Genomic DNA, 24,051 nt, shown 5'->3' with positions numbered 1-24,051 from the left:
CCAGTGTTAGAGTGACAGTTGTTATTGAATAAAAGAGCTTTGAGCACAAGAGGGCCCTTGGTCCAGGCCCTACACACACTTTCTGGTCAGTCAATCGAGGCAAATTCTTCCCCTTCCAGTGCGTTCCTTCGGCTGCCTCACTGCGTTCCTGTCTCATGGCAGACGTCCTTGGGGGTCTGGACTATTTAAACTGGGATCCCTTTCCCTCAGAGAGCAAAGATCCACACGCTGGATCCCAGGGTTCCTATTAATTCCCCTGGGAGCCAGTGTTAGTTGTGACTCCTCTGGTGGCTAGTGACAAGATCACAACTCAAACCAGCTTGAGGGGTAACTGGGTGTTAAAGAGCAAGGCTGGCTGTAAAGAAAGTCCAGAGCCAGGAAGGCGAGCAGAGCCGCTATTTTCTCTTCATCTTTAGTTCCACTTTCTTCTGTTTAGTATTCCTTTCTGGTCTGGGAAAGAAGGGCACCTGGCTGAAGTCTGGCACACCTTTACAGGTGGGGATTGCAGGCCAGAAAGGCAAGCCTCATTCTTGTCATTCTGCTGCTGACCCACAGGGGGCGCTGGCAGTCTGGTAGCTCCATGACCTGTCACGTGTGTCCATCTCCCAGCAGCCAGGTACTGTACCCAGAGTCCATCAATCAGTCTTCACCGCCCTAAGAAATGAGTGCTCTAATCCCAGTTTTGCAAGTCTCATTTCAGACTGCGGGACTTTAAACACTGGAAATTAATTTCCTCATGATCTGGAGCTTGGAGGTTCAGGATCAAGTGGCCGCAGATGGGGTTTCCTCTGAGGTCCTCTCCTGGTTTGAAGATGGTAACCCAGCTGCCTCTTTGCAGCACCCCTCCTCTGTGCATGTACACCCCAGGGGCTCATGTCCTATCTCCTCTTTTGAGGACACGAGTCAGACTGGACTGGGGACCACCCAGTGTCCTCACTTTAAATCACTCGCCTCTTAAAGGCCTTGTCTCCCGATACTGCCACATGCTGAGATGCTGGCAATCAGAACTAAACTAGATTAGTTGGGGGGTATTAATTCACTATATTAATGGGGGGCATTTAAGTGGGATCCTGAGCTTGGGATGTGGTCCATCTGATGATGGCACTATAATGTCCTGGCGGCAGCTCATGGCTTGGCTGTGACCTGGGTGCCAAGAGCTTCACAACCCAGAGCAGCCCCGGAAGCAACCGCATGTGGTGGCAATCTTCCAAAGATCCAGGGACACCCTGTGGGCACAAGGCCTAGAAGCAGCCAGCTCTGTGACAATCTGTGAGGTAGGCGGGCTGGCTAAAGGGTACTTGGTTAGGGAACTTTGTTTCCTCCCCTGCATCTTTGAGTGTCTTCCCCTGGGCTCCCTAAAGACCAGTCATTAGGAAGAATAGAGAGGCCTCTACTCCCCTCACTCTCCCAACAAAGAACAGGGTTTCCCAAAGTGAGTGTGGAATTCAAACCATTGATGAAAAAGTGCGATAAGTTTGGATGTTACCCAGACTAATGTATTTGAAGAGCTATGAATTTATTTGAAGTTGTATTGAAAAATCGTAGTATGGACCTCATGAATACATCATTTCACAGATATTACTTAAAATAGAAATGTCAGGTATTGGTTGACTGAAAGGAATAATGTGGAAACAACATCAAGGGAAGAAGTCACCAGAAGACAGTGGGGAAGGTGACATCTGAGAGGCTGACAGCCCCTGCAAAGGGACCACTGTGGTCCTGGGCACGGGTGTCACTTTGATCTGATTCAATCACCTGGGGGTCTGATTTTGACCCTGGACGAACCAAAGGGGTGACCGCCGGCCTCTGCGCTGTCCACACGGGACAGGGGAGGTGACGGGCATTTGGACTGGGGTGCCATGAGAGGCTGACCCTCATTTTCTCAGCTCCTGAATTCTGTTCCTGAAGCCTCTCTCCAGGGGCTGTGAAGGTGGGTGGCAGCCAGAGCTGTATGTGCCAGCGGTAAACCGCTGCTGGCTGCTGAGGATTTTTAGCACCTTGATGTCTGAGGTGTCTGAGGAGTGAAGATTTTAAAACTGAACTCCACTAATGTGATCTACACACTAATTTATAATGAATCTTATATAATATTGCAAATGCAAAGTTGCTTCAATACAAAAATAACAAACAAAAAAACTCAGAAAAAAGAATAGAATTGGCCCTCCCTGGTGGCGCAGCAGGTTAAAGCACAGCACTGCTTCCGCAGGAGTTGATTCCCGCCTGCCCTGGAGGTGACCACATGGCGTGGCAGACCTCTCCTGACCCGCCCACTGCTCCCCTCAGCAGTGTACCTCGTCCATCTGCCTGTTCTGTTACCCGCTCTGTCTCTGGTGAAGCCTCTCGCCGCCCCTGAGCCTCTGGCCTGTACCCCAGTTCTGTATGCACAAATAAATAAATCTTTAAAAAAAAAAAAAAAAGAATAGAATTGAAATATTTAATCACCATGATTGAGTTAATGATTCCCATCATCAAATCACTCTCACCAAGCCTCAATTTGTACTTTTAATATTCTTAAAAATCAAACTGAGGCCCTCCCTGGTGGTGCAGCGGGTTAAAGCACAGCATTAAGAAGCTTCAGCCACTTCCGCATGAGTTCGATCCCCGCCTGCCCCAGAGGTGATCCACATGGCCTGGCAGATCTCTCCTGCCCGCCTGCTGCTCCCCTCAGCGTCCATCTGCCTGTTCTGCTCCCCACTCTGTCTCTGGTGAATCCTCTCACCCTCCACATCTCTGGCCTGTACCCCAGTTCTGTATGAATAAATAAATAAATCTTAAAAAAAAAAATCAAACTGAAGGCCAAATAGCAAATTTGGCTATACTGAAAACTGTATTCTATTTGGTGCATTCATGGAGTTGTGTAACTCTGGGTGCTAATTGCTGTGGGTTTTAGCAATGCGATGTTCCCCTTGAATTTTATGCACTTCTGCTCTGAGCTTGATTCTGCGCAGGGACCAGCGACAGCTGCTGACACCTTCCACGGCTGGTCCCCACATTCCCATGCCAGGTATCTGCTGAGTATTGGGTGGGGTGGGAGGAGTGACGGTGGGGGGGTGTCTCCAGGTGTAGGACAAAGGGCTGCTTGTCCCTTCTCCTCAGACATTTGTTGCACCTGTGTCAAGGCTGCTAAAATTTAGCCACTGTATTAGTGTTAAGCTTGAACCTTCTGGGACTTCTATTTCCCTGTTGCCTTCTCTAGACCAGCGCTCCATGAGTACTCACACCTGCCATCCAGAATTGTGTCCTCAGAGCTCCTGCCTGGAGGCTGATGTTGAGCAAGGAAATACTTTTTATGGAGAGTGTATAGGTAGCAAGAAACATTCTTGAGCGCAAGGAAACATTCTTGAGTATCCTTTTGCACTTTTGAGCCACCTGTCTGTGGGGATGATGATCAGATGAACCAAAAAACAAGCAGTCAGGAGAGAAACTATTTTTAAGTCACATCACACTGTTAGAGAGATAAAAGTCTGAAAAACAAATGTGTCTATCGTAGCATAAATGAAAGACTGCAAGTCTAACATTTCTCAGCTGGAACTGTCTTGACTTGGTGTGTGAACACTGGGTGAAAGCTTGGGTGCAGATGAGCTTCCCAGGACTTTTCGTGACACACAAAGTGGGTACATAGTGGCAAGGTGGCTGTGCCAGGACCCGGATCCACCCACCTGGGTCCATTTCCTGTCTGCTCAACTCTCTTTGTATTCAGCAGGGTCCCTGTCTCCCACTGCAGAGGCCGAAAATACCATACACTTAGTTTCCCAGCCTTTGCAGCAAGTGCAAGGCCCCCCCCCCCCCAGGCTCTGGCTGCAAGAACCTGTGGGAAGACTATTGAGTAATTCTGAGGATGTTGTCACATTAAAAGAGACACAAAGGGAAATTTCCTTTCTGCCTCTTGATGAGGTGGTGTGAGCATCTGATGCCTGGAGCCACGCAAGTTCGGTAAAACTGAAGGGAAGGGACACACCTAGGTCAAAAACCGATGTGCTGAGCCCTGTGGTGTGAAGAGATGCATAGACCTGGACTCCTTGACTAGTCCTGCAACTTCTGGTTGTGCAAGGTCTGGCGTGTCCTCACTTTTTTTTAAAGATTTATTTATTTATTTGAACTGGGGTACAGGCCAGAGGCTCAGGGGCGGCGAGAGAATTCACCAGAGACAGAGTGGGGAGCAGAACAGGCAGATCAACGAAGTACACTGCTGAGGGGAGCAGCGGCCGGTCAGGAGAGGTCTGCCACGCCATGTGGTCTCCTCCGGGGCAGGCGGGAATCGAACTCATGCGGAAGTGGCTTTAGCTTCTTAGTGCTATGCTTTAACCCGCTGTGCCACCAGGGAGGGCCGTGTCCTCACTTTTTAAGCCACCTTTGAGAAGGTTTTCTTCAGCTGGAAGCATCCTGACTGACAAGAGTGGACAATGCTGAAACTGGCTCCTATCTCTACCACAGCTATTCTGTGTCCTTTTCAAAGTCACTTCTTCATCTATGAGGTAGAGATAAAAACAGGGCTTCCTGGGCCCTCTCTCGAGGTGCAATGGGTTAAAGCACAGTACTATGAAGCTAGCCACAACTACTTCACAGGTTTGATCCCCGCCAGGGAGCTGACACACATGGCGTGGCAGACCTCTCCTGGCCTGCCAGCTGCTCCCTTCAGCAATGTATTTTGCGGATCTACCTGTTCTACTCCTCCCCACTCTGTCTCTGGTGAATCCTATCACCACCCCTGAACCTCTGGTCTGTACCCCAGTCCTGCATGCATGCATAAATAAATCTTTAAAAAAAAAAAAACATGGCTTCCTCCTGGACTGTGACAGAGGCTTCAATGACATGGTGTGTGAAGTCCTCAGCAGAGAATTTAGCATATTATTGACACCTTATAGCAGGGACTATTATTGTCGTTGCTAGTATTTTAATCCCAGGACTTTATTTGTTGTTTGAACATCCTGTATAATCTTGCAGGACCCTGTCTGAGTAATGCTGCTTCACCAAACATGATTGCATTATAGAAGGAGAAATGAAGTCGAGGCAGGGCTCTTCCCAGACTTTTTATTTTGAAAAACATGTGTGGTTCAGCTTCTTTCCATGCCACTCACTTCTACACACGCTAGAAACGACAGAAGGACACCGGGCTGGCTTAAAATTATGTGCTTTTATGGGAAACAAAAAATATCCAACAACAATAACAAAAGCCCTTCAATTTCACCAAGTTCTCAACCAGTGATAATGAGGCAGTGTCAGTGATCGGTCTGGCTGGGGACATTCTAAAGGGTCAGGAAAGTTGAAAGACCTTGGCCAAAAAAAAAAAAAGAAAAGAAAGTGCAGAGAGGGCTGACATTTTAAACGACAGTATATTACACCTCCCGCCTGGCCACTCATCCTTTCACCCTTTCAACTACAGTCTCCTCCCAGTTTACAAAGACCGTGAACTTTGCTCACACTCTCTGAGAAAGCTTCTCTCGATCGCACCCACTGCATCTGCCTCAGTCCCATCACTCACGTTCCCATGCCCGCTCCCAGCACTTCCTGCCTTACAAGACCCATCACTGCAGCCGTGACCCCCAGACTGGGGCACACAGACCATCCCAGTGCGCCCAGCTCCTTTCCCTACTCAGTGCTCAGTATACAGCAGGTGCTCGGTGAGGTTTGGAGTTTTGTTGAAGTCAGTTGAATTTTGTTGAAGTCCCGTCACTAGCCCCTGGAGAGTCTCAGCTGTCATTCCATTTCATCCTTCCTCCACGACTTCAAAACAGTCCAACTCAAGGTATCTCCAAGAAGGAATGGGCTCCACCAGACATCAACGACTTGCAGTCAAAGGTGTGTGAGGGGAGTCGGTTAAGCATTCACCCCTGTCCCAGAAGGCAAGGAGGCAAGAGAGGCAGTCGCTGGGGAAATCCAGGCTGAGCAGAAGCGGCACTGGCCAATGCTTCATTTTGGAATCTCGTGAGCAGCCAATCTTCCGAAATCTCCCCCATGAGACCTGGCGAAGTGTGCAGCGGGAGCCCAGCACCAGGGGTCTGGCAGTCGTCCTGCTAGCCTAGAGACCAGCCGTGGGCTGAGAACTTTCTTGGGGGCACGGTCCAGGCTACCTTTGGGTGTATGGTTAGAGGCTGGCTGTCTAGCTGTTGGGTTGGAGCTGTGACCACAATAGCCATGTGTGTGTTGAGTTGTCAGGCACATAGATTGTAGTAAGGCTGAAGAGTACAGGCTGCTGCCAGGGGCCGCGCCTCCAGAGGGGAAGGTCAGGAGGTGTTGGGGCAGCGAGGAGGCGGAGGGTCCTGCAACTGCATTCAATCAGGTGTCCCCTTTTTCCTCTTCCCAGCTCCTGCCCCATCCCTCTGGTTGACCGCATCCAAGGGGCCAGCTGAAGTGGTGTGGGAAAAGAAAATGCCTTTTCTTCTCCTACTACAAATCATAGCTTTGGGCCAGGAAGAGGTCAAGGAAAGGAGGAGGATGGATGGGCTACAGAGAAGCCAGGGCCCCACTCACTTTTGGGTCCTGTTCAGATGAGATTTGGGGTGCCCTCCAGCTGCCACCCTCCCAGGAGCACCCATTCCCTAGTCAGAAGTGATGGGAAAGTCCTTCGTGGGCTCTCAAAGGTGCTTGGTAACTTTGGAGGTGGCCCCCTCGGGAGGGCTCCCCAGGGGCCAGCAGGTGTGACAGCTGCAGGTCACCATCTGCCCTGAGAGCAGGGAAAAGCATCGTGATGCAGAGGGAGGGGAGACTTCATCAGGCACCTCCTTTAGGAAAGAGAGTTGGGCCTAGGGGGACTCAAGTTCAGACAGATGTTTCGGTATAAAAAGGCTCCCGGTCAAAGAATGGGAGTCCCCTCAAATCCGTTCCCAAACCCCATAGCACTTAGAAAAGAGAGAGAAAGGAGCATAAAAATACCTCGATGGCGTGGGCTGGCCTGGCAGTACAGAAAAGCAAGTCTCACGGCAGGCAGTGAGTCCCATTACACAAGAGAGGATTATACCGAGCTTCAGTATAGAGATTTTACATATCTTTATATAAGTGCATATATATTTATAGAGCCTCTGCCTAGAACAGCCGGGCTTGCTTCTTCAGTTCATTTCTCTTCCAGAGGGCCAGCCGGTCAAACTCGGAGATGGTCATGCCAAAGACTTGGTAGAACTCTTCCTGGGACAGGTGGCGCTGGAAGGAGGTGGGAGGGGACAGAGAGGGAACAGCCTGAGGATGGGGTGTGGGCTGGGGAAGGTGGAGGCAGAGTGGTCACTGCGTTTCCTGTGGACACCGGCCCCACTTTTCCTGTGGACACCGGACCGGTGCCTGGGAGAGGCTCAGCCAGGGAAGTGTGTGATGAAGATGTATCTGGTGGGTGTGTGCGTGTCTCCTCACCACGGCCTCTGGAGCTGCTTTGGCTGGGGACACCTCTCACCCCCCGACTCAAGTGGGACTTGGGTTTCACTAACGCCCCTCAATGTGCCCGGTTCACCTTGCCTGTCTGTGTCCCTGCTACAAGGATCCTGTCCATGAGGGAGCATGGACTCATGCTATCCTGTGCTCCTTTAGGAGAAGAGGGAGGTAAGCCCATCACTCCTATTTCCTCTCATCAATAGTTTTTACAAATGCTTTGGCAGGTTGTTCTAAGACCAGTCAAAGAAAAAAATTACTGTTGCTATTTCTCCACCTACTGAAACGTCCTTAAAATGGGGCCAGCCAAAGCACTGTTGTGAATTCAAGGCACTCCCTGACCCCACCCCCCCAACCCCTTTCTGCCTGTCTTCTTCCTCTCCCTCTTTGAAAGCTAACACACTGTCTAACACTTCTAGAGTTAGACATAGATGGCACTTAAAATGTGGCAAAATGTTAACATTTGGTGTATTTAGGTGAATGGTAGGTGGATGTTCATTTCGCTTTTCTAACAACTTTTTCGGAATTCTGAAATTTTTCTCAAAGTGAAATTTTAAATTACATTGGAAAGAGAGAAACATATGGCCTATATCCCGCCTGAAAACATCCTGGATTCACCCAGATGACCTGCTGGTAGTAGTTACATTAGCCACAGAGCACTGAAGAAGACTCTGAGGGCAGGTATGTAGCCAGGCAATGCCAAGCCACTCCTCTGGCCACTGTCACTGTGAAATAACATTTTGGCCACATTTCCAGAACTTAAAGAAAAGGTAACGTTGACACTTTTGATAGATGCTGTTGGCCACTGATGACTTTGAGTTGATTTTTCAACACAACATTATCTAATAACTTCAACAATGCCTTGCACGGCATTTGGTTATAATTAATAATTCATCCCTCATTTTCCTCATTGAACCTTTTTAGCCACCCTGAAAATCAGCAATTATTTCCATCCAGTTGAAAAATGAGAAAACTGAAAGGCAGAGAATTAAAATAACTTGCTCAGCCGAGAGCGAGGGAGGGCGGTAAGTGGCAGAGCTGAGGCGAAACTCCAAACTTTCTGATTCCAAATGTGGGACCTTTATGGCCCTTTTTGGTCAAGTCCATTAAAAACTCATAAGTAAGTGTTTCTTGTCATGAAAAACTTCCATGAATATGTGAAAAAGAAAGGACATATAGCATAGCCATGCCCAGACCCCAGATTCAACAGTTATCAAGAGTTTGGCACATTTGCTTCGTCTATTTCCTCTGTGGAAGTATTTTTACAGCAAAGCCTGGCTGTCACGCTCATTCCATTACTGCGGAAGATACTGAAAACACACTGGCCACCTGTCAGGCGCCCAGAGGCCTTGGCACATCATGGCCACAGCATGGCCACAGCCACATCTAGGAACAACCAGTGGCAAGCCCTCAGGGTCACCTAATCCCTCACACAACAAGGGTTCCAAATCGTCTCCAAAATGTCTTACAGGATGGTTTGTGCGACCAAGTTTTGAACAGGCCTCCACGCCACGTCTGGCTGTTACGTCCCTAAGTCTCACCTGTCCAGACAGTGCCTGCTTCACATTCATGCTTCTGACTCATCTATATTTGCTTCACTCTTACTCCAAACGAATGGTGAGGAATAGCTCTGCTCTCTACTTCGTTCTCAGTAAAGATAGGCAACAGTCATTTATTCTCTTCTGCTCTTTTTTTGTTGTTAGAGGTGGTGGATACAGCTGGTCTCTCTATTATGCTCAAAATTTTTTTTTATGAGGCTCAGTAGACATGTTAGAGGTGACAGGGATGGTAGTGCTACTCCAGTAAAGCCTCTAAAGCTTCCACACTTTACTCTCCACCCAAGGGCCCACGGGGCCTCCACTGCCAGGTTTCCCAGGGCACCTTCCTCAGCTTTGCCCATTTGACCTTCATCACAGACTCTAAAGCATAAGGGTGAAGAGCTGGTTTTGGAGTCTGGCTGACCTTGGTGTGACCTTGGGCAAGTCACTTTACCTCAACAAGCCTTCTGGAAAGTGGAAACATCCCAGCACTTGCATTAGGGGGACTGGGAGGGAGAGTGAGGTGATGTGGCTCATGAGCCTGCCACAGGGGCGGGTGAGTGGAAAGCATCAGCCCTGGCCATTCCCACCATGGTGACGATCCATCTGTGTGTCTGTCATACAGGTGACCAGGGTCCCATTTCCTTGACTTTCATCTTCTTTCCTTTGCGCACTCAGCCACACTTGCCTCCTGCTGTCCTCAAACACACCAGTTTCACTCCTCTCCCAGGGACTTGGTGGTGGCCATTCCCACTGCTCTTGGCTCACCCCTCATTCACTTCAAGTCTGGGCTCCTGTGTGCTGTCACAGGGCAATCTCTCCTTGTCAGCCTATTTAAAACTTGCAACCCACTGCTCGATTCCCAGTCCTTCACTGTCCTCCTTTACTCCTTGCCTTGGATGTCAGAGTCTGCCAACACACTCTGCCATTGATTCTTTGTCACTTACTGTCTGTTTCTTCACATGAAAATGCCAGCTCCAAAGGGCAGATCTTTGCTCTATTTGTTCATATACAGCACCTTGGACAGCACCTAGCGTGTAGCTGCTTTTGCTAGTCATGGGATGAAGGAAGAAAGAGCTAGACTCAGCTCCTTAGTGTCCAGGTCATGGTCTCCCTTCTTTAGAGATCTCCCTGCATCGGTGCAGGGGATGAGGGTGGTGTCTCTACAGCCTACATTCCCAGGGCTTCTAAGAAATACAGATGCCTGGGCTTTTTACCAAGATTTTGATGTAAATGTTTCAGGTGGGCCTCTATTGTTATTTTTAAAAGCTTCTTGAGTGATCCTGGTGCTTAGGAAAGGTTGTGCTTCTCTGGTTTGAGATTTGGGGTGGCATGAAGTGAGAAGAGGGGAAACTGTTCTTCTAGGATGAACCAAGTTCCAAAACTATCCTTCCCTGAATGCAGGCTCCATGGAGCTGTCCATTCAGCACCAGCAGACACTCACTGCTAGACATGTGTGGAAGTCCTTTAAATGTAGGGGGATCACTACTTCTTGGGGCTGCTAGTCCAGCCTGTCAGAGCTAGAAGGACTTGCAGGGCTTCCTCTCACCCTGATTTTTCCCCAACTCCCTACTCTGAACAAATTTCTCAGTAGTCAGTTTTGGGGATGTTGATATGTTGAGCTTCCTCAGAAGCCTGCATTCAACTCCACAAACATTTTCTGACACCTCTCCTAAGCCAGGACCTACGAGAGATGTCAGACTATCAGAAAGGAAATGGACATCTTGATGATGTGATACAATGGGGAGGGGCTTGATGTGTGCTCTGGACACAGGGTGGAGGAGACTGGAGGAATAGGTAAGCAATACCCTCTAGGGAAGGGTTGGCAGAGATTTCGGGCCACACCTGTCACTAGAATGGGAACCCAAGGAGTGAGGATGCTGGGGAGAAGGGAAAGGCATTCTAGGAAATGGGAGAAGCAGGGACAGGCATGGGGCGGAGAGGGAAGAGCACTCGTGGATCAGAAGTGACCTGGGACAGGAGCTCCACACCACGCAGCTGGACTTCTTGAGTGCCCGATGTCGTTTCCTGGGCCACCTCCACTCTTCTATTTATGCTATTCCCACTGTTCATGGGGCTTTCCTCCCTCTCTCCATCTAACCCAACCTTCCCGCCTTCAAATCCTCCCTCTGTCTGGAAGTCTGTGCTAACCAAGCCAGTCATCCTGGTAACAGTAGTAGGACATTGGGACGTTGTGGGGAACATCTCACATGCCACTAGATTCTGTGCCAAGGGCTGGCATCATTTGGCAACTTGTAGGAAGCACAAATAATTCCCACTTGACAAAGGAGTAAAGTGAGGTTTCGAGAGCATCACAGCTCCTGTCTGGCTGGGCAGGCTCAGAGCTGGAGCCAAGTGTCCTCTGTGTTCATTTCTGGGCAGTGTCACTCCCTCCCTGTCGGTGCTGCTGGCTATGTGCAGAACTCGCCATGCGCTGCTGACTAACAGACTGAGGACCTGGAGCACAGGTCTGAGGACAGCTGTCTGTGTGAGGTCGAGCCCCAGGTAAGGACATGCTGTGGCTGTGACCCCAGAGGCTAACTGAACTGAGGATAGCAGGGAACAGTCTTGGGCAAAGGAAATGGGGCTGAGTCTGCTTAGTCAGTAAGCTGTGTGACCCTAGAGTCATTCATTCCATCCGCCGCTCTGGCACAGACCAGGCAACTTCTGGGATCACTCTGAAGCCAACCTGCTATGTTCCAGACCTACCTCTAAGCGGGTCCTGTCCACATCTTTGGGCAGCCGGTTCCGGCCTCTTGTGGTCACCAGCAGCAGTTCATATGGGTAGATCTAAGGAGAGAGGAGAGAGGGAGGTTTCTAGGCTAGAGGAAGTGGTGGGTTTGTTCCTTTTAGCCACAGCTTGTGTTTGAGTTCCCTCCTCTACCCAGAAAGATTAGTCTGGAAATAGCTGGTCTGCTCTCCTTGGCACTGCTTGGCAGCCCCAGGGTACCCAAGAGACTTTAATACTGTCAGGGGTAAAACTGGTGGCATTTGGAATTAAGGTGGCCCACTGGCCTCCGGAATGTAAATGTCTCTTGTGTGGTGACTGTCAAGACTAGAAAGTCTTTGATGCCTCAGGGGATTATGAGATTTCAGTGAACAAGGGATGTGGGCAAGGCTCAAGGCTAGGAGGTCTAAGGGGAGCTGGAAGCTCTGTCTTGAAAGGCCCCCTGGAGTTATTTATCTGTTTCCTTCCCTGCACGGTGCTGTTAGTCTCTGGCTGGTCCCCAGTGTAGCAGCTCCGGGTCCAGAGACCCCCAAGGTCTGCATATTTCCATTACCTTGTATTCTGTGGAGAGAAAACAGACATGCACAATGGACACCCAGCGTTCTCTGCTTTACGTGTTACTCTGCCCACTTACACCCACTCCGTTCCTGCTGGCCCCACTGTGGCAGATTGCCAAGGTCTGAGCACAGTGCCTGGCCAAACAGATCCAGAGACATGGCTTTGGGGAGAAAATGACTTTTGAAGCACTGATAATAGAAATGAAAAGCATCCGAGGTCAAGCGGCCCATGGGGGAAGCCCTCCCAGCCTCCAGGGTTCTGCTGCGCACTGAGCTCTGCCAGAGCTGCCTGCAGGAGCCTGTGGGGGGCTGACCGGGCAGCGTCTCTGGCAGAGAGCATGGACTTCATGCAAGTTTGCTGGGAATAGCTCAGATTTGGCTGAGTCTCCCCTCCCCCCTGGGGCTGGCAGGAAATCCTGACTCAGCAGTTCCGGGAGAAAAGTGCTCCCGATGGAGCCCAGATGGGACAGATGGCCTGGACACCATCCAAGGCCAGAGGCTCGGAAGGATGAGGGAAGAGGAGGGGAGCGGGAGGGAATGGGAAGTGACAGCAGTGGGAACCTGGGGTTTGAGAGATCCCCGCACCGGGGTAGGGTCTGCGGCAATGGTCAAGCACAGTTAGGTCATGCGTAGGCATGTGCATGAACCGTCCCTGAGTCCCGAGAGAGACCTGTGCTCACCTCGCATGCCCCAGTTGACGGCGTTCATGCTGTCGTAGTGGAAGAGGTCTGCGCTGGGCGTCTGTGGAAGACATGGCCAGCACAGGCCTGAGGTGCCTCCTCCTCCCGGGAGCACTCACCCAGGCAGAAAGGGGCATCCCCCCCGGGGTCTGGGGGTGGGGGTCTTACCCTATGCCTGCACCTGGTGGGCACTCAATACCCACTCACAAATTGGTCAATGGCATCTCAGGCTTTCTCTCACTGCTCAGATGCCGCTTTTGCCTATAACCTGCCCACAATGGCAAGTCGCCTCTTTCCCCAAACGCCAACCTTCTCTTGCTCATTTTGTCCCGGAACACTTATACTAAATTCTATATAAAGTTTCTAAATTCATAATACTTCCAAATTAAACACAACGTGTTTACTGTGACTCCTTGCTTTCTGTTTCTGGGGGAGGATATAAGGTCTGAGGGGCAGGGGTCTCGTCTATGGCTGTTCTAAGCCTGCCCGGGAGTGGCGCCTGGCGTAGACAAGGCTCTCAGGATGCGTGTGGAGGTGGGGCCCACGTGCTCCCCAGCAGGAGCTCACTCTCCCTAGACGTCTCCCTCCTGTGGGCTCCAACCCACAGGTCTGCAGTTGCCACTGGTCCCGCTGCAGCCACCATGCAACAGCCCGGCAAAGTCTAATGAAAGTAACCTAGGTCAGCCCAAACAGCACCCTTAATGGAGACCCCAAGTCCTTACCAGTCCAGGGCCCCAGGGACATCCAGACCTCCAGTCTGGCTTCCTCTCCTGGCTCACCTCACCTGACACTGGCTGGGGTCCACTGCATCCTTTTAGCCCAGGCACTTGGACGCGCGCCCCCTCCCCCCACCCCCAACTCTGGATGCCTCCTGTAGGTCTTCCATAGTGAAATTCCTGGCAGCCAGGCCTTTGTCTGAATCTATCCTTCTCGACTAATCCACACCTACTCCCTCTCTCCCCCTGCACTACAACCCCTGACTTCCACTGCATGCCAGCTGGGTGCTTGTCAGTCTCCCCAGCTAGAACATGAACTACTTGGGAGTGGCAGTTTTATTTTCTGCAGTAACCCTGGAACCTAAACATTCCTGGCACATAGTAAGTGCTCTGTAAACAGACCTCTGTCCCACTGGACCGGCCCTTTTTCCATCACCTATCAGGTAACATGGGCTCTCCTTTTGCTAACAAGATCGATTTTTCATTCCCTCTCAGTCCTGAAACCAACTTGCTGCCTCTATGCAGGTTACGAGTCATGCCAGGACTCACCTGGAGGCCAGCATTTGGGTGGGGGCCGTGGGGCCACTGGTCTGGGCTCTGGCCAGGGCTCCACACTTACTGGAATGAGAGCTCAGGTACGTGCCCTCTGCACCTGCCTCCACATCTTCACCCACATGCAGGGTTAATAATAGAATCTACCGTGCCTATTGTGAGGTGGAAGGCTTGCCAGGTGCTCGGCGCAGTGTCTGGCAGGGAGGGTGGCCCAGGGAGCGCCAGGGAATACCCATGGGAAAAGAACAGTCTTGCCTTTGGTTTCTTGCCCTGGGGCTTTGTCCCACAGTGACCTTTAGAGCTGTGGTGAGGCTGGGATTGTTAGCATCTTTGGGACGGTGTCCCCCCACCCCATGTGGGGACCCTCTTACCCTGTGCAACCCATTTCTTCTGTAGGCAGGCAGGGAGGCAGATTTGGAGATGAGGGGGTCTGAAAAAAAAGGGGCCAAAACAATTATGAGGAACCCCCAGCCAGGGGTCCTTCTCCTTGATGTCATCTGGTTGCAAATGGCCATATTACTCCCCACCAGTCCCTTCCGCTATTATCCAGATTTGCAACTGACTGTCTTAGGGGCGACTTTCCTGCAGAACCTAAGGCCCATCTGAAGTATCCAAGCAGCCTCTGGGCTTCCCCTGCACCACTATTTTCCTCTGATGACCCCTGTGCCCTAGGTAAAGGCCCTGGGACTCAGTCAGGCAGCACCTATGTGTATGGAAGAGGCCTGGGATTTCATTTGCAACCTGGAAGCTGTTGGTTGTGGCTACCCTGGTTCCAGAACCTCAAAATGGAATCTTACTGACTGTGAAGCATAGTGCTGTGGGTCATTTGAGATCAGGGCCGCTGTGGCTGCCCCAGCTCTGTCCCATGAAGACTGAGGGCCCAGCAGGCAGAACTCACCGCTGTCAGCCAGGTAGTGGGACCGAGGGGCTGCAAGAGAGAAGTCAGAGATCAGTGCTCACAGGGACAGATAGTCGTCCGTGGCCCTGCCATCTGGGCTGCCCCAGTGGGAGGGTCCTCCTCTGTTCCCTCCCTTCACACTGGTCAGTTCCATCTCCCACCACTGAGAGCATCACAGGTGCTTTTTGAAACCTGCTGCACTAACACCCCTGCCCAGAGCTGAAGCTTGCCCTGAAGAACCCGGGGTGACGGTAAGCGCCCCTCGGTGGTCAAACAGGGAATGAGACTCTTCCTTTCATCTCTGCTCTGCCACTAATGGATGCTAACTTCTGCAAGGTGATCAAGCTTCCGTTTTCTCATCTGTCAAATGCCGGGGTATGTCAAACGGGGGTATGGTCTCCTTTCTAGTATTGTCATTGTGAAGAATACAGGACACGACAGATTAACATAGCAGCACAGTGCCTGACTCCAAACGAACAAAACTGGCTTTATCAGCAGCAGCACCATCATCTTTATTCTCACCTGGAGTCAAGGTACAGTCTGGTGAGGAGGGAAAAGCTTATGGCCTTGTGGTCACCCTCATCTGGCTCTGTCTCTCGCTGGCTTCCTGACCTTGTACCAGTGACTTAACCTCAGGCCTCTCTTCTGTGCAAAGTGCTTGAAGAAAGCCTCTACTTGCATACCTCCAGTGACAGGAGGCTCACTACTGCAACAGGTAGGCCTTTAAATTTCTGAGCTATAGAGACCATTAGAAGATGATTTTCAGGGTTTCTCTGGTGGCGCAAGGGGTTAAAGCACAGCACTGTGAAGCTATCCACAGTTGCTGCAGCATAAGTTTGATCCCCGGCCAGAGAGCTGACCCACATGGTGCGGCAGACCTCTCCTGTCCCACCCTTGTTCCCCTCAGCAGTGTATATCAGTTGATCTGCCTGCCCTGCACCCCACTCTGTCTCTGATGAATCTTCCCACCGCCCCCACACCTCTGGGCCTGTAACTCAGTTCTTGTATGCATAAATAAATAAATCTTAAAAAAAAAAATGATGTTTTTCTTTAACTGAACCTGATTCAAAGCCATACTTCAGATGCCCCCAAAGAAGCAGAAGCAACTTCTTAGAGCACGGCCTGGCCCCTCCCCACATCTGTATTCCAGACCCAGGTGAGCCCCAAGTTCAAATTCAATGGCAGAGAAGGGAAGAAAGCACCCCCTTGCTTTTGGGTCTCCAGGGCAGTGCTTACAGCCATTGAGGGACATCTCATAGCCGGCCGTGTGCAGGGCCTCCCGGCTGCTGGTGGAGCTCCGGGGCGGTGTCCAGGGATCGGCATAGGAGCTGGACCGGGCCTTCATCTCCTCCTTCAGGATCAGCCGGCCAATTCCGCTCTGGAGCTGGGGTGGGCATGAGAGGGGCAGAATAAGTTTGAAAATAGCAAAGAACACAGAGTGGAGCAGCTTCTGAAAAGGCCGCATGCTCAACTCTACAGCAAGCCTCTGTCATCTCTGCCTCCCCAGGGAACCTTGTTCTTGACACAACATTTTCCTTTGGGACTTCCTCCACAAGTAGACTGCAGCTGAGGTGGGATTCTTAGGCTGGGCACATAAAGCAGGCTTGGCCAACAATGGTCACTCTGCGCTGGCCACAGCGACGGATTCAACGTGGGTTGGGAGAGTCTTCCCCGGGACTCCGCTTGGAGACACTGGCACCCATCTCTTAAAATACATTTTTAATTGAAATGAAATTCACGGATCTAGACTGTATACTATCTCTATGGATTTACCTATTCTGGACAACGAATGTACATACAATCATATAATATGTGGGCTTTTGTGCCTGACTGCCTTCACAAAGCATTGTTTTGAGGTTCACCCACATTGTTGCCTGGACAGTAACTCGCTCCTTTTTACGGCCGAATAATTCTCCATTGTAGGGATGGACCATGATTTATTTGTTCATTTGGGAGTTCGTGGATATCTGAGTTGTTTCCATGTTTGGATTATCATGAACAGTGATTACTATGAACACTGCGTACAAGTATTTGTTTGAGCGCCTACGAGTGGAATGATTGGGTCCCGTGGTAATCCTATGGGTACCTTTGTGAAGAGCAGCCAAACTATTTCACCAGAAGGTGTACCCCTTCCTCTTACTGCCACTTCATGAGAACCTCGCCTAAGCACGAGGCCAACACAGAGGCCAGGCTCAAGAGGAGCGAGAGACAATTTCTTTATGGCCACTCATTGTGTAGCTGGATTGAGCCGTACCTGAAACAAACCCCACCATTTGACATTTCAGCTAGGCAAAGCTAGCCATTTCTTTTCCCTAACATAAGTGAGTTTGAATCTGGTTTCTGTTGCTTGCAAATGAAGAAGCTCCCAGACACACAGCACCTGAGCCTCTCACTCACAGGCAAGCCCCACTTACCTTATGCATGCTGCGGTCAAAATCATCTTCTTCTCCAGATGAGAACCTTCTGGCTCGGGGCACTGCCAAAAGACAGCTAGCATCAGTTCTGGCACATGTTTCCCACTCAGCCTGCCCTGAGGGGACACAGACGGGCAGGAGAGCCTAGCCAGGTGGGCTCTGGTGCTTTCAAGCTGAGTGGTGTGTGCCCTCTAGTGAAATGTCCCTACTCTGGGCCCACCACATGGGGCTGCTGTGAACATGCATTTCCCGAGCTCCAGTCTAGGGCTCTGAGGGCAGGTGAAGCCTGATCAGAGTGAAAAGCGTCAGTGTTGCACTTTCCTGTGGCTGTAGGACAGTGTCTTTCTGACACAGTGGAGGTGACCTGTACCTGCTGGAGTGTGTGCTGCTGTGATGGGGCAGCACCATCCATCAAGCCCTGGTGACACTCAGTCACCTCTAGTTCCAGCTGTGCCCCAAATCAATACTCCTCAAAATCCTTCAGTCCATGACCTAGGAAGGCCTATTTTGCCGTAAGCCATTTGGGGTTCATTTTTCCTTTCTTTTTTTTTTTTGGTGACTGGGTGGTCTCATCTAAGGCTCCCTGTCTCTCCTCAGGTTGGCCAGGAGTGGCTCCTCTGGCCTTGCAGCCTCTGCTCATGCATCTCCTGGGGTACCAGGGACCACCCACTTTGGTTGTGTTATATTTGTGTCTCCACTTTTTTTTTTTTTTAAAGATTTATTTATTTACGCATACAAGAACTGGGGCACAGGCCAGAGAGGGGAGGGGTGGTGAGAGTATTCGCAAGAGACAGAGTGGGGAGCAGAACAACTGAAATCAGGCGGATCAACTGAAATCCACTGCTGAGGGGAGCAGCTGAGGGGACCCATGGTAGGTCCAGTATTCAGTATTCAGGGGAGCAGTGGGAGAGACGAGAGGTCTGCTGTGGGTCAGCATCCTGGCTGGGGATTGAATTCTTGTTGCAGTGGTTGCAGAGGATAGCATCTTAGTGCTGTGCTTTAACCTGCTGCACCACCAGGGTGGGGCCTGTGTTTCCTCTTTTCTAAATGAATTATTGGCAGTGAGGCTGGGGTGACCTCTGAGCTCCTGTGAAACTTTGCTCAGAACGGACATTCAAGGAATAAAGTGTGTTGATCAAAGAGGAACAGAAAGAACATTCCTCCCCACACTTGAAAGAAACCACTTGGGCTATCTGTGTGGGTGGAACGCTGCCCAAGGGTCCCCAAGAAGCCTTGCCAGGTGCCTTTGGGAGACTTCACGGTCCCCGCATCCTCGCCCCCATCCTCCAAATCGTTTCTACTGTTTGGCAGGTGAGAATTCTACCACTGAACTACCCATGCGCAGATGGTCTCTACTGTTTGGGCTGCAGGCCAAAAGCTCTACTTCAACCCAAGCAGCCCTTGGGGTCTGGCCCCTCCCTGCAGACTGTGCCTCCTTCCCTGCCCAAGGGTAAGCCAGTGCCTTTCCTTCCTCCAGTGGGGCTGCCCTCCCAGCCTCGTGTGTGTGCCATGCAGCTAATCTTTGCTGCTGCCTTGGTCCTCCGCTGGCCACAGCAACCGAATCTCTGCACCCGGGACTTTGGTCATTTTCCAGGTTGGACAGTACCGTCCTGCCATGACCCCTCCTGTTGTGCGGCACTCATGTGCACACCTATGTCCATGGGGCAGAAACCTGGCCTCTTTCGCTCCCACTGTCTCCCCAGGGCCCACGACTGGCCCTCAATATGGGTTTGCTGAATGTATAAGTGATTGATGGTGTGAAGGGGTGGGGGCCACCTGCCTGGTCCTCCGTCCTTGGTTACCTGTGGGGTGTCCTACCTTTGGGGGACCCATGGTAGGTCCAGTATTCAGATTCCGCAGCATAGTAGGGGTCGGGGGAGTAGGCGGGACTGTATTTGGAGGCCTGGCTAATGTCTTCACTTGTTTTGCTCTTGGTGGTGGTTGACAAGTCACCTGCAAAGGACGTAAGGAGAGTGTCAGGGAAACAGCGTCGTGGCAGGGACTATGTACCCTGTCCTCAGTCTCAGCCAGGCTCCAACCCAGGGGTTCAGGCTACTTGGGCAGGAAGCTGGGACATGGAGCATCAGAGCTGGGAGGCCCTGGGGTCATGCTGAGAATCTGAACACCAGAGAGGGAAGGGCTCACCCGTGACCACACAGCCCGGCAGCCCCAGTCCAAGGCTCCTACCACCATGGACAGTCCTGGGGCACTCCTAGGTAACATGAAGGCTGTGGCTCCTCCAAGTAAGATTTAGACAGGTGCCAGGTGAGTCCTAGCCTTTGTCTGTCTCACCCTCTGCCATGTTATGGATTCAAGTCATGTCTAGAATGCAAATCATCAAGTAGGGCCACCATGTGTTTCCAATCTGTTCCTCACACTCAAGTACCCAATCCTGAAGTGTGTGTGTGTGGGGGGGGGGGCTGGGGGTGGGTGAGTGGAGGGTGGCCTGCAGGAAGGAGCCCTGGGTGGGGAGTCAGTGACCTGGGTCTGGTCCATTTATCCCCGTCACTACACTGAACAAATCCTGCCTCCCTCTGCCTCCGTTTCCTCACCTGAGAGGATCAGAATTGGTCTGCTAGCTCAGATACCATTCACCTTCCATTTCTACTTGAAATCCATGACATGGGGTGATCACTGAACCCATCATAGACAGCGACCCTGGCCAGGGCAGGAGCTTTGGCTAAGAGACTCAAAAGGCTGGTGAGGGTAAGAGAGGGCAGAGGGAGCAAGCACCATCATGTCTTGGGAGAGAAATTGTTGGGACATGCCCTCTGCTCCTCTGCGGTGTCTGAGCAGCAGAGGGTCCTGGGCCAGGACTTTCCCTGGTGCCACTTGCTTCCAACGTGCTGATTCTCGTTGACTTGGGTCCTGGGCAGCCCTCCCCCCACGTGGCTGCTCTCATTACCTCTCCATCATGCCACCTCTGCCCCAGACTCCCCTTCCGCCTGCCTTGGTGCCAATCTGGAAAGCTCCATGCAGTCCTGAGGCGCTTGAGCTCGGGTGGGGGTCCCTGTCTGAACACCACATCAGACTGTTTGTCGGGGGTGGTGCCTCAGTGTGACCCCCAGGGGCACACCCGGGGCTTCCAAGGCTGTGGGTACACTCACCGGGCCCCAGGCCAGCTCCTTCTGAAATGGAAGCTCTGTCTACATTGTGGGTCTTGGCATCTAGAGCTACGGCTTATACCCACTCTGCACCCCACTGAGTGAGTGTTGACCTGGTATGGGACCCTTCGTGCCCATGTTCACAGTTGCCCGGTTCTGGGCTCTTCCATTATCCAGGGAGACACATGGGCATGTGAGGGTGGCAGCTGCACCCCATGTCCTGTGTAGAAGGGCTGAACCTGGCCAGCTGAACACCAGACTGACCGGGGAGTGGGGCTGAGTCCTGGTGCTCTACTGAGAGCAGGTGGGAATCAGGGCACTCTTGGTATTTGTGATCAGGCTGTCTAGGGAGGGATCGGGGTACATCTGCCTCAATAGTAAGTCTGTCAGGTGCTGGGGAGCCACAGACCATCCTTTAAGAAACCCTGCATGAGAGAATGAATGGACGAAGGAGCGCACCTCAGTGACGCACACGGCACCAAGCCTCCACCCGCTGCCCCAAGCAGTGGTTCCTAAACTGGCTGGGCACTGGAACCACTGGGATGAACGGTTACAAATACAAAATTGTGACCCAATAGGTCTGGGGCGGGGCCCTCAAGTCCCTGTGCCTCCCACCCGATGCTAACCAACTAGCCAATTTGAGGATGGGTGCCTTGGAGTGTGACCTTCTCAGGGTGCAAACAGATGAGATGTTGCTCTGAGCGAGGAATTAAGGGCACCAGGGCTTAGGGGTTGGGAAGGAGGTGGGAAAGGGTTTAGGGCACATGAGGCCTTTCTTGTGCTTTTGTAATGACATCAAACTCCTCCCCATTGTGACCCTGAACGACTGCCCCTCCTCTGCACGGCTGGGGAGCCCCTCTCTGGCCCTGGCTGAGCCCTGGCTGCTTCCATCATACCATGCCGTTTGTAGATCGGGGGTTTCCGGTAGATGTTACTTTCTCCAGCTGCCAGACAGACAGGGGAGGGACAGGGGGAGGAGGGTAAGGAGAGGACAGAGAACAGAGGAGAGATGGAGTTGGTCAGTTGATCTCAGAAGAGAGGGTCAGTGACCTTCCCCAAGGCAACCGCTGTCTTCCCCTGGTGAGTTTTCAAAGCTGAGCTCCCGACCTCATCCCACTGGGTTCAGGAGGGGGATGGGCGGATCCAGACGGAGCTGAAGAAGGGGCTCGGGCATTCAGGCATTCGTGTGGGCATGCAGGCACAAGGCGGCATGCGCATAGCGGGACCCCATGCAGGAGGGCGATGCCACCACCACCCAGCAGCAGCCAGGCCTCATTCCATGCAGAGTCCCCAAATGCTGCAGCCACGGTCAGCAATCTCCCTCTACCCCCTTGAAACAGACACGATGGGACCTTCCTGGAGCAGTGGAGAGAGGTGGAGATGATCAGCAGCAACAGTTCTTAGGGAGAGTGAGTGGGAAACAAAGCTGAGCTCAGAGTTGGGAGGCTGGGTCTAGGCCCGGCTCTGCTGAACGCAGGATGAGACCTTGTCCAAGTCACACCCACAAGACCATCAGGCCCTTGCACTTCCTCTTTTCTCCTATTGTTGTCCCTCATGTCACCACTTCCAGCCAGTTTTATAGTCCTTTCACTTGTCGTTTCCTCCACCAGGGATGCTTTCTTTGGCCTTCACAATTCTGACTGCTTCTCATCTTTGGGCATCAATGTCACCTCCTCCAAGAAGCCCTTCTTGACTACTCCATGGTGCCCAATCTCCCTCCTTGGTCCTTCTCTCCTAGTGTCCTGTCTTAGGATGTGTGCTACACTTCCCATTACCTGAAATGACCCATTTATTGGTTTGTTTACTCCACATTAGCATAAAGATACCATGAAGGCAGGGGTCTGGGCCAGTTTGAGCAAAGTTGCAACCTCAGGGAGTAAGTACCCAGCTGTACAGAGGGAACAGCAGCAGCTTAGGGAAGCTAAAAATTGACCCGAGATCATGGGAAAAGGAATCGCTTCCACTTGTATGGAAAAGTCCACGATCTTCAGCATGATCACTGCCACCTCCCCTGACCCTCAGACATGTAGTCTCTTCCCTGCGCTTTCTGTTGGTCCTGACCGAGGCTGGATTCTGTTAGTGGTGGAATAAAGCATGTGGGCTTGGATGCGGGGTTGCACAAGTGTCTGGTTAGGGAGGTGCCCGGGAACCGGCTTCTCCTTGGTGTCCGGAGACCCCGGGGAGCATGCACCATGCGGGTGTTGGGGTTGGCAGCCTACCTGGGATGTGAAAGTGCTTGGGAGCCTGGTAAGAGGTCGGAGTGGAGGACCTGACATCTAACTGGCTATGGTATGGAGAACTCCGGCCACTCTCGGGCCCTGGGGTGCAGGCAGTGGTCCCCAGAGAGAACAGAGGCACAGAGGAGACAGGCATTAGCCGGGTGCACTGGGGGCGGCAGTGAGTGATGGCAGCGGGGTGGAGAGGAGGGCTGTGCAATCATGCACGGTGTCTGTGGAAACAGGCTTGACCCCGTTTTCTTGCTTTTCCCCAAAGTCAGATTTTGTGGGTTCCACCGAGCCTCAGGACGCGATCTTCACTCCGTTGAACTCCCCAACCCCATTCACCTGGGCCCCTCCCTGGCTGCTCTTTCTTCCAGTCACCCCTACTATCCAGGTGGGCAGGCAGGAGCCAGACTGAGGAGCCATCTTCTGGGCAGGGCCGCCGGCAGCCTGTTACTGCCCTCCTGGCAGCTCACAGCGACCTTCTCACCGCTTCTCAGCACCGCTACCCCACCCGTCCATCCCCTGCCAGGGCCATCTGCAGGGTCCCAGTGCAGCCGCAGGCCTGCAGAGGACCACACTGGGTGGAGTCCCAGGGAGTCCAGTGCTGTGCCTGCAGCTTGGCATCAGGCCGCCGTGTTTCCCCAGGCTCATCCCGCCCCTTGGGGGTTCCCCCTTCCTTACCAGAGCGGTAGTAGTGGTGAGGTGAGCGGGAGAAGGTGGGGGACATGCCCTGTCGGCTGTAGGTGGGGGAATCGATGTATCCGGGGCTGGAAGCCCGTCTCTGCCGGAGGTCGAGGTTCTCATAGATGTCCTGGGGAGGAAGCAGGCCAGAGTCAGGCCACGAACCAGGTGAGCCCACCACTCACCTGCAGGCAGGTGGCATAGTGGCACCAACTCCAGATTCTAGGGGCTGACGCACGGCTGGGTCCCATGCACAAGGACAGCCGCAGGGAATTTGCAGGGCCTTGCCCCACCCACAGGCCCTGGGCTGACTCTGGTGGTTACAGTCTCTGGAGGCTGAGATCCGTGAGATCATGTCCAGGTAGAAGGGACCTCAGGGTCTCCTGGAGCCATTTCTGCCCTTTATGCCTCCACCACTTCTTTTTTTTTTTCTAAAGATTTATTTATTTATTTATGCAGAACTGGGGTATACAGGCCAGAGATACGGAGGGTGAGAGGCTTCACCAGAGACAGAGTGGGGAGCAGAACGGGCAGATAGATGAAGTACACGAGGAAGCACACTGCTGAGGGGAGCAGCGGGCGGTCAGGAGAGGTCTGCCGCGCCA

General features: G+C 52.2%; 1 protein-coding gene across 3 annotated transcripts in view; it reads right to left on the bottom strand.

The window, feature by feature from the left end:
- Positions 1–5,114: 5,114 nt before the first annotated feature.
- ABLIM3 (actin binding LIM protein family, member 3) overlaps positions 5,115–24,051 on the bottom strand; it is a 106,963-nt gene continuing 88,026 nt past the window's right edge. The window contains exons 11-22 of one of the 3 annotated variants that reach the window (XM_012727959.1): positions 23,447–23,576; positions 22,763–22,861; positions 21,440–21,487; positions 19,258–19,392; positions 17,440–17,501; positions 16,262–16,409; positions 15,026–15,055; positions 14,499–14,557; positions 12,860–12,920; positions 12,176–12,183; positions 11,604–11,684; positions 5,115–7,137 (exon numbers count right to left, since the gene is read on the bottom strand). In XM_012727959.1, the coding sequence (XP_012583413.1) occupies positions 7,024–7,137; positions 11,604–11,684; positions 12,176–12,183; positions 12,860–12,920; positions 14,499–14,557; positions 15,026–15,055; positions 16,262–16,409; positions 17,440–17,501; positions 19,258–19,392; positions 21,440–21,487; positions 22,763–22,861; positions 23,447–23,576 (975 nt within the window). In that variant the 3' untranslated portion in view covers positions 5,115–7,023. Of the gene's footprint in view, positions 7,138–7,725; positions 10,797–11,603; positions 11,685–12,175; positions 12,184–12,859; positions 12,921–14,498; positions 14,558–15,025; positions 15,056–16,261; positions 16,410–17,439; positions 17,502–19,257; positions 19,393–21,439; positions 21,488–22,762; positions 22,862–23,446; positions 23,577–24,051 lie in introns of those variants that run through there. The other 2 variants (XM_012727960.1, XM_012727961.1) reach the window with 2 other exon arrangements.

The sequence above is a fragment of the Condylura cristata genome, unplaced genomic scaffold, assembly GCF_000260355.1.
Source record: "Condylura cristata isolate star-nosed mole 26May11 unplaced genomic scaffold, ConCri1.0 scaffold00021, whole genome shotgun sequence".
Classification (NCBI taxonomy): Eukaryota; Metazoa; Chordata; class Mammalia; order Eulipotyphla; family Talpidae; genus Condylura; species Condylura cristata.
The sequence above is the reverse complement of the archived record's forward strand: the minus strand, read 5'-3'. Positions and strand labels throughout refer to the sequence as shown.